The sequence below is a fragment of the Budorcas taxicolor genome, chromosome 23 (genome assembly GCF_023091745.1).
Source record: "Budorcas taxicolor isolate Tak-1 chromosome 23, Takin1.1, whole genome shotgun sequence".
Lineage (NCBI taxonomy): Eukaryota > Metazoa > Chordata > Mammalia > Artiodactyla > Bovidae > Budorcas > Budorcas taxicolor.
Window position 1 is genome coordinate 25,434,300 of NC_068932.1, and position 16,096 is coordinate 25,450,395.

The following is a 16,096-nucleotide window of genomic DNA, read 5'->3' on the forward strand; positions in this document are numbered from 1 at the left end:
GAAGGCTGGATCCTTCAGGACCCCACTCTTCAGTCAAAACGTCTTTGCAGGTTACCAGTGTCCCGGAAGACCAGATCCTAGTTGCTGTGCTGCCTGGCCTCCCCACTTCTGCAGAGCTCTTCATCCTTCCCCCCAAGAACTTGACGGAGAGGAGGAAAGGCAATGAAGGGGACCTGGAACAAGTAAGTGAGAGCAAACTTGGCTAGGACACTCTCCTGCACCACCCTCTAAGGGAACACAAAGTATTTCTAGCCCAAAAGGTAGACTGAACCCTTTCCTATTTGTCCACCAACCTGTCACTCATTGTCTGGCACCAGGGCTTTGGAGAGCAATCAGCTTTACCCAGAATAAACACAAACACTGGAGCATTCAGCCACACAGGAAAGTAAAGCACTCCTGAAATCATTCATTCCAACAGTTGCCATTCTTGCAACTTGCTCATGTCTCCCAGCTAATGAGTTGTCCTGGCAAAAAGAGATGGGGGTGGGGTGGGGGATGAAGAGAAGAATTTGAGTTTCCCTGTCTATTTCTCAAAAATGTGCTTCCTGTCTTGAAAGATCCTGGTCAACAGAAGTTCTGCTTCTAGGAAGAAAATGAACTGCTTTTAAACACGTGTCTTTGGAGAGAGATGGATTGCCTCATCTTGCTTTGACTAAGGAAGCAGTGTTCCCCAAAGGGATCATGATTTACTGTCTTTATCAAATGGAATATAGCTCTTATGATCTGCATACCTGCCTAGAAGTGAAGGTGGCAGTGGCCCCAAGTCTCCCTCTCTCTCTCTCCCTGCTCTTGCTGGGGTCTTACTTGACTGAGCTTTGCTTTACCTTCCCATGCCTTCCTGTGATGAGTTAGACATAGAAATAAGTGAGAAAGAAGCTGCTAAAAACCAGCAGGAATCAAACACATTTGCTCCCTCTCGAATTAATCAATGTACAGACATCTTCCAAGTCCCTCTGCCACTCACCTAGCTGTCACCCCATCCCACGTTGGGCACAGTCCATCAAGGGCTTCACAGATGCCATCATGGTCAGTTTCTCTGGAAATGAAGTGGATCCTTGCATTACAGGGCTGCATATTGAAATCGGCCAGATATAAATTCAGCTTCTCAATGCATACATCCCTTTTACAAGACCTCTTTATTCTGAAATAGCAAGTGGCATGTGTGAGCTATATTTGGAAGCTACACTATCCATCCATTTAGATAAATAGGTAATTACGGTGATGAATAGCGGCTGTGATATTAAGGCACGGACAGCAAGATAAGAGATGGGACAACAGCCTCAGTCTGCCTCAGCTTTCACGTGGGAATTACACAGTGATTAAATTGATGTTATGGGTTCTGAAGCTTGCTGGGGAAAAGGAAAGAGGAAAAATTATCCCATAAAAAGGAGGCAGCTTCTGCTCTGATGTTTGCCTCCCATTGTCTCTAAAAGAGAAACAGCAGAGGAGTGGGCTGTGGCGTACATGCCTGCTTTAGTCCTGGCAGGGGCCTCTATCCTGTGTGTGTTGCTTGTTCACATTAAAGAACTAATGGTGGGTTGACTTTCTTTCATTGGGACCCATAACACGTCTCTCTATGGAAAGTTATACAGGCTTGGATGAAAAGACACTGAACTGGGAGTTGAATGAAGCATCTATGTCTGTTGTCAACTCAAATTCCCTAGGTGACTGTGGACACACCTCTCTCTCACTCTCCTTTCCAGTAATAGCAAAAAATACCAACTTGTCCTTGGCTTCACAGGGCTCTAGGGGCTGGGAGAACCAAATGGATAAAAATGTTCCAATATGCTGTCCTCAGAATAGGTTATTATTTATTTATTTATTTATTTTGCCTGAAGCCTGGTTTCTTTCTCCATGAGGGGGCACCATCACATGACATTACTTCCCATGCAGCTTCTCTCTTTTTTTTTTTCCTCCAGATTGTAGAGACTCTGTTTAATGCTCTAAACCAAAACTTGGTCCAGTTTGAGCTGAAGCCAGGGGTTCAAGTCATTGTGTATGTGACACAGCTGACCTTAGGTAAGTGCCTGAAGGCATATGGGGTGGGGAGATGGGTATGGTGACCTGATATCCTGAAGATAAAATGGAGGCGATGGTTACCAAATACCTTCTGACAAATGCTCATAAATGGCTTTGTGTAGTGATGGCAAGGAAAGATTAATTACATCTTTCTTGAGGTCTCTGGTTAGGGTGGCAAGAAGACATGTTTAGAAGTGGCTTTGCTATTGAATTCCTGGAGGAACTTCTAAACCTGCAATTTCTTTGGGCCTTTACTTTATTATCTTTCTTATGTATAACAGTTTAGTTCTCAATCTCCTTTAATTTCTACAGTTATCTGATTCAATGAATTTTGATTGGGAGACCAGATCAAATAACTTTAAAACTCCCTTCAATTTATAATGTTTAAATCTAAGTGAAAAGAGGGACTAGCTCTGGGTGGTTGATTTATGAAAGAAATTCTAAAAAGGTATGGCCCATTGGACACCCACCTTTGGCTCTCTGGAAAAGCCTATTTGCTAACTGTTTCTAATTAATGAAAGCTTTTCAGATATAGAGGTTCCACATGTGCCCATCCAGCCACGTTTTACCAGAATTGACTAGAGGAAGAAATGGAAACACTCTATTACCTATAATCATGTTGACAAGCACTCAGGTGTCTAAGAAAAGGAGCATTCATACCCTATTCCTGCTCCCCTTAGCTGAGTACAATTTACAGTAGGAACAGTAGGCTTCCCCAGGCAGAGCAAGGAGTTTACTTTCCCTAAGAAGCTGTGATCAGGGTACCATCCTCACTGAAGCCAAGCTTCCTCTGCCCAGATAGCGTGCAGGGCAATCGGAGGCTGTATATAAGGTTGGAGACCAGCTGGCCTCATTCTCCAATGGAGACTCCCCCCAGCTAATAGCTTCCGAATGACCAAGTCTGTTCTTTCCTCCTAGCTCCGCTGGTGGACTCTAGTGCTGGGCACAGCAGCTCAGCCGTGCTTATGCTCTTGTCAGTAGTGTTTGTCGGCCTGGCTGTGTTTTTGATCTACAAGTTTAAAAGGTATGTGCTGCCATCACGCAATTTTAGGCATGGGGCTAGGTTCCTGGGGGCTGATTCTTCCTGTAACTTACATTGCTAAACTCATCCCAAATATGTGATATTAACTTTCCCTGAAGCTGTATTTGGCCTTGGGAAAGAACAGGACATGTTTTAGGGTCAGAGAGTAAATGGACTTAATATGAATCTCTCAAGTTTATGATTATGTTGAATTGGGAACATGAAGTGGCTTAGATGGTAAAGAATCTGCCTGCAATGGGGGAGACCTGGATTTGATCCCTGGGTCAGAAAGATACCTTGGAGAAGGGAATGGCAACCCACTGCAATATTTTTGCCTGGAGAATTCCATGGACAGAGGAGCCTTGCAGGCATCGTCTATGGGATCACAGAGTCGGAGGTGACTGAGTGACTGACACAACACTAGGGAAATGAGGGGTAGCCTATGAAGTCAGTTTCTTTTCTAGAAGAGAAGTTTGAGGGGTTTTCAGACCTCATTTAAGTGTCTATAGTAGGATCTCAAGTATTTAGGAGATCTTTTTCTACAGCTTACCACTCATCTAAGGTGACTAAGTAGAGAAATGCCTGTGTGTGTGCTCAATTGTATCGGACTCTTTGCTACCCCAAGGGCTGTAACCTGTCAGGCTCCTCCATCCATGGAATTTTCCAGGCAAGAATATTGGAGTGGGTTGTATTTTCTCAGTTCAGTTGAGTTCAGTTGCTCAGTCGTGTCCAGTTCTTTGAACTGCAGCAGGACAGGCCTCTCTGTCCATCACCACCTCCCGGAGCTTACTCAAACTCATGCCCATTGAGTCAGTGATGCCATCCAACCATCTCATCCTCTGTTGTCCCCTTCTCCTCCTGCTCTCAATCTTTCCCAGCATCAAGGTCTTTTCAAATGAGTCAGCTCTTTGCATCAGGTGGCCAAAGTATTGAGTTTCAGCTTGAACGTCAGTCCTTCCAATGAATATTTAGGACTGATTTCCTTTAGGGTGGACTGGTTGGATCTCCTTGCAGGCCAAGGGACTCTCAAGAGTCTTCTCCAACACCACAGTTCAAAAGCATCAATTCTTCGGCACTCAGCTTTCTGTATAGTCCAACTCTCACATCCATACATGACCACTGGAAAAACCATAGCCTTGACTAGATGGACCTTTGTTGATAAAGTAATATCTCTGCCTTTTAATATGCTGTCTAGGTTGGTCATAACTTTTCTTCCAAGGAGCAAGCGTGTTTTACTTTCATGGCTGCAGTCACCATCTGCAGTGATTTTGGAGCCCCAAAAAATAAAGTCAACCACTGTTTCCACTGTTTCCCCATCTATTTGCCATGAAGTGATGGGACCAGATGCCATGATCTTCATTTTCTGAATGTGGAGCTTTAAGCCAACTTTTTCACTCTCCTCTTTCACTTTCATCAAGAGGCTTTTGAGTTCCTCTTCACTTTCTGCCATAAGGGTGCTGTCATCTGCATATCTGAGGTTATTGATATTTCTCCCAGCAAACTTGATTCCAGTTTGTGTTTCTTCCAGTCCAGCGTTTCTCATGATGTACTCTGCATATAAATTAACTAAGCAGGGTGACAATATACAGCCTTGACGCACTCCTTTTCCAATTGGGAATCAGTCTGTTGTTCTATGTTCAGATCTCTGGTTCCTCTGCCTTTTCTAAATCCAGCTTGAATATCTGGAAGTTCACAGTTCATGTATTGTTGAAGCGTGGCTTGGAGAATTTTGAGCATTGCTTTACTAGCGTGTGAGATGAGTGCAATTGTGGGGTAGTTTGAACATTCTTTGGCATTGCCTTTCTTAGGGATTGGAATAAAAACTGACCTTTTCCAGTCCTGTGGCCACTGCTGAGTTTTCCAAATTTACTGGCATATTGAGTGCAGCACTTTCACAGCATCATCTTTCAAGATTTGAAATAGCGCCACTGGAATGACATCATTTCCACTAGCTTTGTTCGTAGTGATGCTTTCTAAGGCCCACTTGACTTCACATTCCAGGATGTCTGGCTCTAGATGAGTGATCACACCATTGTGATTATCTGGGTTGTGAAGATCTTTTGTGTACAGTTCTTCTGTGTATTCTTGCCACCTCTTCTTAATATCTTCTGCTTCTGTTAGGTCCATACCATTTGTGTCCTTTATCAAGCCCATCTTTGCATGAAATGTTCCCTTGGTATCTCTAATTTTCTTGAAGAGATCTCTAGTCTTTCCCATTCTGTTGTTTTCTTCTGTTTCTTTGCACTGATCTCTGAGGAAGGCTTTCTTATCTCTCCTTGATATTCTTTGGAACTCTGCATTCAGTTTGTATATCTTTCCTTTTCTCCTTTGCTTTTCGCCTCTCTTCTTTTCACAGCTATTTATAAGGCCTCCTCAGACAGCCATTTCACTGTTTTGCATTTCTTTTTCTTGGAGATGGTCTTGCTCCCCGTCTTCTGTACAATGTCATGAACCTCCGTCCATACTCCAGGGCATCTTCCTGGCCCAGGGATTGAACCCATGTTTCTTGGACCTCCTGCATTGGCAGGTGGATTCTTTACCACTGCCCCACTTCAGATGTTAAATAGAGAAAATATAGCTGAAATCTGGTTACACACATACACATACATACTTGTATAGTGGTTATTATCCAGTATCTCTGTATAAATTTGCATGCAGAAGTATACATTTTTTAATCCTCCTCCCTATTTTCCCTATTTCTAAAGGTAAATAGATCAGAAAAACCAAACCCCACATATATTCAAAATTTATTTTTGAAGACCAGAGGAGGGGTGATGTAATAGGATACTCATTAAAAACATGAAATTGAAATCAATAATTCTGTACCATTATTTACATAATGTAATGCATCGACAAAGCAAATACTGGTTAAGAGCGTGAACTCAAAATCAGACAGACTCAGTTTTATTTTAGCGCTTGCAGCCTTTGGCAGTTGAATCTGCCTCTCTAACTAAGCCTTCATTTCCTCATGTGTAAAATGGAAAAGCAATAATACTTTATAGGTTTGCTACATGTTTTCAAGGCAAAAATATTTTTCATGAAAAATTTTATAATTTCATGATTTTTTAAAAAAAATCTTGAAAGCTAAGCTATTTTGGATAACAGTGTGCCTCCAGAAGGTGACTCTATGTTGTGACTACTGGCACATAGTAGGCTCATGTGTATCAATGGCATAGAAAGGTGCATCACAGGAAGTCTGCGTAAAGTAAAAGTATCATTATTTATTGTCAGATGAATTTTGAAACTATAGCTTTGGAATTTTTCTAAACTCTGAAGGTAATGCCTTTAGAAGAGATCAGTGGTAAACATGCTTCACTCTACCTTCCCTTCCTCCAGCCCCTGTCAGCTCCCTGCTAGTGGATTTCTCAGGCTTTAAAAATATATATAATAAGTTTTACTCAGTGTACATCTAAGCACTGGCCAAACAGCAGGAATCCTTCCACACTCTCCATTAGAAGGACAAAGTGGGGTTTACCGTCCTTCTCAGTATATAGACTAATGCTTGGGTCCATGTCCTCTTAGATCATGATGTGTCAACCCACCTACCATGTTCCATTTGAAGAAGGGAAAATCCTTCTTATCCAATTAGCAAAGATTCAATATATTAATAGAGATGGTCTGGTCAGAGCAATACCCATTTATGAAGATACTTCAGTTACATACAAAGCACAGTTTCATTCATTCAGAGATTTGGTTTGGGGGATGCCTGGTGGTTGCTGAGGCTTGAGAATCAGCTAAACCAGATTTATCACCTTCTGGCTCCTAGAACTCCACATTTGCTGAGAACAGGGGCCAGTAGAAGTCCTGCAAAGAGTTATTTGAGTCAGGTGTCTCCAAATTAAGGCCAGAGGTATCCTGTGACTTAAGAAAACTTTCTGTTCTCTTGTGAGTGAAGTGAAGTCACTCAGTCGTGTCCAACTCTTTGCGACCCCCTGGACTGTAGCCCACCAGGTTCCTCCGTCCATGGGATTTTCCAAGCAAGAGTACTGGAGTGGGTTGCCATTTCCTTCTCCAGAGGATCTTCCCGACCCAGGGATCAAACCCGGGTCTCCCACATTATAAGCAGATGCTTTACCGTCTGAGCCACCAGACAGCCAACTTATTAATGTAGCTATGTCTTAATGTGCAGACTTTAATACTTGAATCTATGCCAGGTAATAACATTTCTGAATTATTCTGCCTCTGTAGAATAATTAAATACCAGCCAACCCTTTCTTAAATACCAGTCAACCCTTTCTATGTCCCTGGCAGTGAATTAGGATACAGGAAACAAATACTAGTTAAAATGGATAAACAATGAGTCAGTTAAGAGTAACCAATCATCAGTTAACTTTTCTTTTCTAGTCATTTTTCTGGAAGCTTTTCTTCCAGTGCCCAAGCCTGTTGGCTGAGGTCCTATTGGATCTCCTTGTATTTCTTTGTTCTCCTTTCCCTCTCACTACCCACCTGGAACTCCAGTGATGGCTATATGGAGGGTACCTGGCCTGCCAGCAAGTAAAGGTCAGGTTCTTATCCATGGTTCCCAGAGTCTCCTTTGCTTCTTTCATTTCTGTCCAATAGAACTTTCTGCAATGATGAAAATTCTTCATGATCTCTACTGCTCAATACAGTAGCCACTGGTATGGTGAAAAAATGGAATTTTCAGTTTTATTTAACTTTAATTAATTTAAAGTTAAATAGCTATAGCTGACTAGCAGACACTCGGACAGCATAGGCTAGGGGAAGTGTCATTCTCTTTCTGTTTCTAGATCACTCACAGGCTCTGTTTTCAGACCCCAAACTTTCTCTCTGCCATCTCCAACATTAATTCATTAAGCCAATGATTCATTCAGCAAACATTTATTGAATGCCTGCTCTGTACCAGGCATTGTCTACAATCTCAGCATCCTAAGTGGTCACTTAATAAAAGGGGAATTGAATTATTTAAAGGAATCTTGGAGATCATAGTAAATCTTTTCTCCTTCCTCTATTAAGGGACTATATTTGATCTTATTCTTGGATAGTGACTGCTATTTTGTGATATCTTTGGCAATATAATAAAAAATCATTTTGTGATTTTCTAAAAATTCTGCCTAATACCACCTTCTTTCTAGACTGTAGATTTTTTTTTTTCTTATTGTCCAAGAAGACTTTTGGGTTGTTGTATTTTCTAGTCTTTTTTTTTTTTTTTTCCAGGAAGGCTTTCATGATAGTGTGAAGCCTACTCTGCTTCTTCTAAATTCTTCTCACAAGCTTCTAACACTTAATCATAGTTGGAACAAACAAATAAAAGCTGAAATTTATATAGATGATTTGGATTGATCCATCTTACTCCTCTTATTAAGATCCTCTTATTAAAACTTATATGAATGTATAGCTCAGGACGTGCCTCTAAACTTCATTTCCCACCTTTCTTTTCTGCAAAGTGGGATTTAGTCTTGACTTATAGTCTCAAAAGTCTTAGAGGTGGATGTGTTAAAAAATGAACAGCAATTTGAAAAAAAAAATTAAATGCTGCCAATTGTGACATAAAATTCATTCTCTTCCAACCATCTATTAAAAATATTGAAAAAAAGTGTGTTTCCAGAGAGGCAAATAAGGTAAGCGATCTTTATAAGGGCAAGTATATCCAAATTCTCACAGGTATCAAACATTAAAAAAGCGGGAAGGGGGAGACAGTGATCTCTGGCTGAAGCTCTGAAGTACCCAGACTTGTGTGATCAGGAGTGGTTTGACTGCCCCAGCACCTAATAAATATTACAGTTGATCCCAACATTCCATGAGGAATATGTACTTTTATGATTAGAAGAAATCTAAGTCATTTGGCTGCCTTTCTATTTAGATAAGAAGAAAGTAAGGGCTAGCATGAAATTTTAATTACTCACATTAGGAGAGCCTGTGGTTTGCTGCCTCACACATAATCTATTCATTTAAGGTTCTTGTAAATTATATTAAGCTAGTTTAGACCAGTAGGAGTCAAGGGACACCTCCCTTAATGTATGGAAAGCAGCCATTAAAAACATGAAAATTGGATGTCAATGAAAAATAGAAACTGTCCATGTTTCAAACAAATTTTGAGGGCTTTCCAAATTAGCTACAGAAGGCCTTATTAAATGCCCACATTCTACCTTGTGGGGTTGAAGCAGGGAAGGGAACATAGATGCTTAAAAATACAACTGGTTGGCACTAGGGCAATAGAGTGATTCTGCTTCACACTTTCACAGAATGTTCTGTATTCGGATGGGTGTCATATGCCTTGAGTTCTAATAACATCTATGCCAGTAATTAACTTCATGAAAATGTCTGAACTTCAGGCCAATTTCCCCACCATTTAATGAGGTAAGACAGGGCTCTTCTACCTGTAAAATTCTAAGATAGAAGTGTGGTCTTTTTGTTAGAGGGCATAATAAATGAAAATAGAACATTAGCTTTGAGGCCATTTATCTATTTATTCAACAAATACTTACTGAATATAAACCACATCCCAAGCACTATGTTAAATGTATAGCATTGAAAATGGAAAATGTTGACCTTGCAGACATGGGGCTTTAGTGGGAGAGAAAGACAGAAAAGAAGTCCACACACATGGCCTATTCCATCACCCTAAACCAACACCCTATTCATTTCTTTCACAGACACCATCCTGTTATTACACATTTATGGTGGGAGAGTTTGAGTGGTCAGGAGAGTCCTCTCAGAGTGGCCTATAAGCCAAATTCTGACAGCCAAGAAAGACACTATCACAAAAAGACTAGAAGGTGTGTTACAGAGGGCGCAGTTTATTCAAGGTCCCCTAGGTGGGGACGAGCCTGATGTATTAGAATCTTGAAACTCAAAGATTGGGTTTCAGACTAGCGGCATCACCCAGCTGGGAACTAGGCAGAAATGTAGAATTTCAACCCATCCTGTTCAGACCTCTAGAGCAACAAATGCATTTTAATAGGAACCTGGTGAGGCATAAGCACATTGAAGTTTAAGGAGTGTGGGATTAGAAGAAATCAAAGGAGGCTACAGAAGCTGGTACACAGTGGGTCAGGAAATAACAGAGATGAGTCAGGAGATAAGTACTCCTATAAGATTTCAGTCTTAAGCTTCCTGCTTCTTCAAACTCGAGTCTGTCTGCCTTGTTTACAAACCTACTACTTTGGTGTCTTTGAAGGAAGTTACTTCTCTTAATCCTTAGCTTAGATAGCATCACTGACTCAATGGACATGAGTTTGAGCGAACTCTGGGAGATAGTGAAGGACAGGGAACCCTAGTGTGTTGCAGTCCATAGGGTTGCAAGGAGATGGTTATGACTTAGTGACTGAACAGAGAAGAGCAATCCTTGCCTTAATCCTCTCCACAGTCCTAAGAGAAAGCTATTATTATTCCTGTTGAACAGATGAGGAAACTGACTATGGAAGTATTTACGATACTTGGTCCATGGATGGTGTTCTGAAAATGGTAGCAGTGGCTATAAGTCTTTTATCTCCTCTCCTATTTATAAAGGAAACCAATGTGAGTTAACTAAATGGATGTAAACTTAGAAAAAGCTGTCTTTTCACTATGATGCCACCTCACAGTCTCAAAGTTCGGCTCCTTTATAAATGTAATAACTGGTAAATATTTTAAGGGTTTTAATCCACAGCTGGTCAATAGTATTGCCCTTCTTTTTACACTTGCTGGTTTTGCCCCAGAAAAAGGTGAATTCCTTGGGGAGTTCTGTGGTTTACAATTCTCCTGGGCATCTGGGTCCCTCCTTGTGTTCTTTGACTTCGTGAAGACAGTATCTGTGTGGCCAGCCCCTTTCCCTGACTTTGATCCTGTAGCTTCCTCCTCCCTGTTATCACCCAGGATTTCCAACTGCCTCAGTGTGGCACGCCCTGTGATTACAATCTGATTTTGCTCCTGTCCCATGTAGGAAAATACCCTGGATTAACATCTATGCTCAAGTCCAACATGACAAGGAGCAGGAGATGATTGGGTCAGTGAGCCAAAGTGAAAACGCCCCCAAAATCACACTCAGCGACTTCACCGAGCCCGAGGAACTGCTGGACAAAGAGCTGGACACCCGGGTCATAGGTATGTGTACTGGAATCCCCAAGCTCCTGATTCCTCTGTCTTCCAGACACTGAGTCAGCCAGCCCATGTAGCCTGTCCTTCAGGTAGAGTCTAGAGGGTGGGAAAACAAACAGTTGCCTCAGTGACATAAAACCTGACATAATCAGGTTTTAAAGTGTCTGCCTCCTCTGACCACATGAAATTGGCAGAACTTTTTCTCTTAAAAGTCGATCAAGATCCAAAGTGCCGGAGTCTGAGTGGGAGAGGGCTGAGGCCAACTATCTATTACTATTGGACTTTTCTTTTTTTCCTTTAAGGCAAAGATTATGCATCCTAATAATCACACAAATAGGGAGTCTGCCATCAGAGAGCCCTGCATTCATTTTCTTGCTCTGTCAATCTGCTAGTTCTGTGGTCTCTCTGTGCTTCATATTCCTCATCTGTGAAATGGGAATAACGTTACCTGCCTTGTAAGATTGTCGTGATCATAAAGTGGCGTATGTCATTAGCACAGTGCCTGCCACATAACAAGTGTTCAATTCCTATTGGCTAGTGCTGTTGAGTCACAAGAGTGTAAGATGGCAAGGTATTGATGCTACCTTGTGTGCTGGCATGGGAGAGGGCGAACATTAAACACAGATTAGACAGACCACCCAGCTGCCCTGCTTGATAAACACACAGCAAGGTGGCTTGGTATTGGACTTCCCTTGTGGCTCAGACGGTAAAGCATCTGTCTACGATGCAGGAGACCTGGGTTCAGTCCCTGGGTTGGGAAGATCCCTTGGGGAAGGAAACGGCAATCCACTCCAGTACTCTTGCCTGGAAAATCCCATGGACAGAGGAGCCTGGTAGGCTACAGTCCATGGGGTCGCAAAGAGTCGGACACGACTGAGTGACTTCAGGTTCAAAGCAAAGATCCATCCTCCTGTGACATGCATATCCTTACCTTCCTTTGTCTTCTCTCCCCTGCAGGAGGAATTGCCACCATTGCAAACAGTGAAAGCACAAAGGAGATCCCCAACTGCACTAGTGTTTAATACCAACAAGCCGTGTGGTCAACCATCTTTCTGACTTTTTATTTTTGATGATTCCTATTACTCTTATTATGGAAAAATGAAAGTGTCTTTTTTACCTATTGTTTACCAAGGGCCCCATGAATAGCAGGCAGATGCTTAGCTTTGGGAGGCAAAGCATACTTAGCTGATTATGAGCCACAAAGAATAAATGGCTGTTTTTGTGCTAAGGGCAAAGGATGCATCTTCCCATGGCTTTCTCACTTCATTCTGCCATTTATAGTGCAAGAAATCTTGTTTCCCCTGTGGTCTGTCTTTTTATTTTTTTAAGTTGGGTTGGTTTTCCACTAACCTCCCATCCTCTCCCTGCCCCGTACAACACCAAACCACCAGTACCCGGCTCCTCCCTCCCAGCACATCCACCTAAAACAGAAACCATTTCCCAGTTAGATCTGCAGAAGGTAGGTTGGTGGGGAGTGAGCGTGGCTGCAGAAAGTACACACCTGTCAGAAGAGACCCTGCCTCATGCATGTCCATTGCGAAGCTGCAGATGGCTTATTGTATATAATTACAATGTAAATAGCTTTTTATTTCCTAAGAAATAATTTAATGTTTAGTAAAAAAGAAAACTGAAAAAAGAAAGATGCATCTGTTGGCTTATGCACTCAGCTTCGGAGCTGACCCACCCCCAGGCCTGCTTGATGTGTTGGGTTCTGGATGCTCCCCAGTTGTCTGTCGCACTTAACTCTTGCATCTCTGTGTCCCTGCCATCACTGGTTTCTATTTCTATATATAAAGTGGGGAGGGGGAGTACTTCTTTGAAACAAACAACTGGTAAAGGGAGGACAAGAGTGACATCATAGAACATGTGAGTTTTTGGTCCCATTTGTGATGTGGAAGAAGTTGCAAGATGAAGTCCACTAGAGACTTCAAACTGAAACCCAGATGGGCAAACAAGGCTTCCCCTCCAGAAGAATGAGTTTGAGGATAGTTATCAGTCTGAGGTTTTCTCTAAAGAAGCCAGGCAATGGATCTAAAAAAAAAAAAATGGCATCCTGTTTTCTGGTTGGATTCCATGGAATTGTATAATGCTTACAGGGAATTCTCTGGCTATTCATAACTCAGAAAAGTCCCTTGGGCACTAGGTTGAGTCCATGAGTGCCTCAGCCTGGGAGAAGTTAGAGGTGGGAAGGGAGCCAGCACTAGTGGAATCGTGTGACCGTGCAAACGCTGCAGGTAAATAGGGGTCTAGCCTTTAATGACCTTAGTCGAAGTTGATTTTAGCAAAGCTGTGCTACTTGCTTGTCAGATGTACACAACTTCCTTAAAGTCAAATGTCTGCCTTCAGTTCTCTTAAGATAGTTCTTGCATCTGGGGCGAGTAACTTTCAAAGCCAGTGTTCTCCTGCACCCCAGTCCCTTCACACATTTCACATGCCAGTTCTTTTTAGGAGGGTTGCTTGAAACCATGCTGTAGCATTGTTTTATTTTGGACTCAGCTTGAGCACACTTGTTTTAAAGAAAAGGTATACTGTATATATATATGGGAGGAGAGGCTAAATTTTGTACCTGTTCATTTTTGTGGAATATTGTTCACATCCTTCTCTGTGAGACATTGAGAGAATGTGACCTCGAGAAATTGGACTGGCTACAGCATAGAATTAGGACTATTTCTAAAGATCCTGCTTTTTCATTTCAAGGGTTAAATGGGGCAGACAATTGCAATACTTGTACTAAACACTGGAATACAAATGCATGAGTCATATCTATATATACAGTATATGTACATATACTGTTCTTGGTTTTATTGTTCCATTTGAATATTTCTACTGTAAAAAAAAAAAAAAGACAGTGGTTTTGAAATTGTTGAAAATAAATGTATTTTTGTACATCAAAGCTATATACCTGGCTGAGAGTTCTCTCTTTGGGCAGTTGTCTTGATCTATTGTATCAGTCAACTATTGCTGCAATAATTCTCCATGGGTAAAAGAATCTGACAAGTGTATAAGAACAGATGTTGATGCTTTGCTTGTGAGTCTTCAGGTTGGCTGTGATTTGGCTGAGCTCACTTGGGGTTGACCAGGCTCTCCTGAATGCACCCTTCAGTTGGTTCAACTCTGCTTATCATTCTGAGACCAGCAGCCCCCCGCAGGATGTTATTTTCATGGTAGATCACAGAATTCCAAGTAAGACCAGCAGCATACGCTATCCTCTAAGGCCTTGGCTCAAAATGGCCCCTCTATTACTGTCACTGACCTTCCATTAATTAAGGAAACCCATACAGCCATGTTCAATATTAAGAGGCTAGGGAAATAGACACTGGTGCGAGGCATTACTGAATTACATGACAAAAGGTGTGGATATATAATTCCAATCTAGGGAGGGTAAGAAGAATTGAGAACAATAGTTCAATTTAGTCTACCTATTCATTTCCTGTGACCCCATGGGGAGCTTTCACTAGATGGCCCATTTGAATCAGGATCCAAGTTTCCCATCCCAAATATTTGTGGCCAGGACTTTTGAGCAGACGTCTTATAATCCCAAGGCCTTTGAGTCTGACACAGCTCCCAGTAAGTAGTAGAGGTGGGACTCCACCTCAGGTCTGAAAGATTTCAGCACGAGTAATGAAAAGAGGAGAGGCAACCAACAAGCTATATATCCTTTTTATTTTTTAATTTTAAAAAAAAACCGGAGTATAGTTGCTTTTCAATGTTGTACAACAGAACAAATTAGCTATGTATGTCTATATCTATCCCCTCCCTCTTGGCCCTCCCGCCCACCCGTCTAGGTCACCTCAGAACGCAGGCGCCCGTATTCACTGAAGCAGTGTTGACAACAGCCAGGACATGGAAGCAACCTGAATACCCATCAGCAGATGAGTGGATAAAGATGTGGTGCATATATACAATGGAATGTCACTCAGCCATAAAAAGAATGGAATTGGGTCATTTGTAGATATGTGGATGGATCTAGAGTCTGTTATACACAATGAAGTAAGTTATATATCCCTTATTAAAACCTTTTGTATTCTGATTGATGCATCAAACTAGCAACAAATCTCTTTCCCGCACTGAGTGAGGAATTTGGAAGGCGGAATGAGTGGCTCTCCTGCATATTAGGTAGTAAGGAGTGAACCAAAACCTAGAATAAGGGCTATAGTTAGATGTTTTAATGTTTTAGTATTCAAAATACGTGATACATTTCCATGGATCCCAGAAACCCAAAAAACCAGAAGTTTTGGTCAATAGTAGCCCATATTTTGGATATAAGTGACTATCCTGGAATTGTATTTTCTGAACTCACTTGAAGATGTAGGCTAAAACAAAGATGGTTTTCTTTTGCTCTGTGAATGCATTTTAAAATTATGTATTTTCTTGCTATAACTTTTCTTGAGTTATACACACCTTTAAAAAATTACAGATATTGAGAATGTCATTTATGGTACTTCTAAAGAAGTGGTGTTTGGGGGTCTAACTTCAGTGGTTCATAACATAAAGTGGCCCCCATCTTTAAGGGATTTTTAATGGTTTTAAACTTCTCCAATAATGTGGGGTGTCTAATAGTCCTATCCTAAGTCAAAGGAGAATTTACTAAATGAATTGGCTTTTGCTTTCCATGAGATCTGAGTTCTTCCCATGTTAATTTTATGTCCTGGCTGATGAAATTGCCTCACCAGATTAACGAGGATTAAAATGAAATACGGTGGTAAAATGGAATGAGTCAACTGGTTCATCTGAGCAAAGTCATGCTAAAAATATAGCGTCCATACCCACCACCAGCATGGGCCTGGCAGATTGCTCGGTGGTAGACAGAGAAAGGCAGACAGCAGAGAGTGTGACTGGCTTTGTAGCAAGTTCTATGCAGGATGTCTCACTGGTTGGGGGGGTTCTCTGTGAATGGGAACTGTCTTCTCTAAGGCAGCTCCAGACCAGAGAAGTAAGCCTACAGAAGTCTTCTGGAGCCAGAGCCCCAGAATCAGCACCATAAGCCAATTCTCTGAGGATCCTGATGAGCACTGAAGT

General features: G+C 41.7%; 1 protein-coding gene across 1 annotated transcript in view; it reads left to right on the plus strand.

Annotated features, from left to right (window-relative positions):
• The window catches only part of SORCS3 (sortilin related VPS10 domain containing receptor 3), a 650,006-nt gene extending 637,907 nt beyond the window's left edge, over positions 1–12,099 (plus strand). Inside the window, exons 23-27 of the mRNA XM_052660938.1 lie at positions 51–182; positions 1,920–2,019; positions 2,938–3,043; positions 10,923–11,083; positions 12,035–12,099. Coding sequence (XP_052516898.1) covers positions 51–182; positions 1,920–2,019; positions 2,938–3,043; positions 10,923–11,083; positions 12,035–12,099 — 564 coding nt within the window. The remainder of the gene's footprint in view (positions 1–50; positions 183–1,919; positions 2,020–2,937; positions 3,044–10,922; positions 11,084–12,034) is intronic.
• The last annotated feature ends 3,997 nt before the right edge of the window (positions 12,100–16,096 follow it).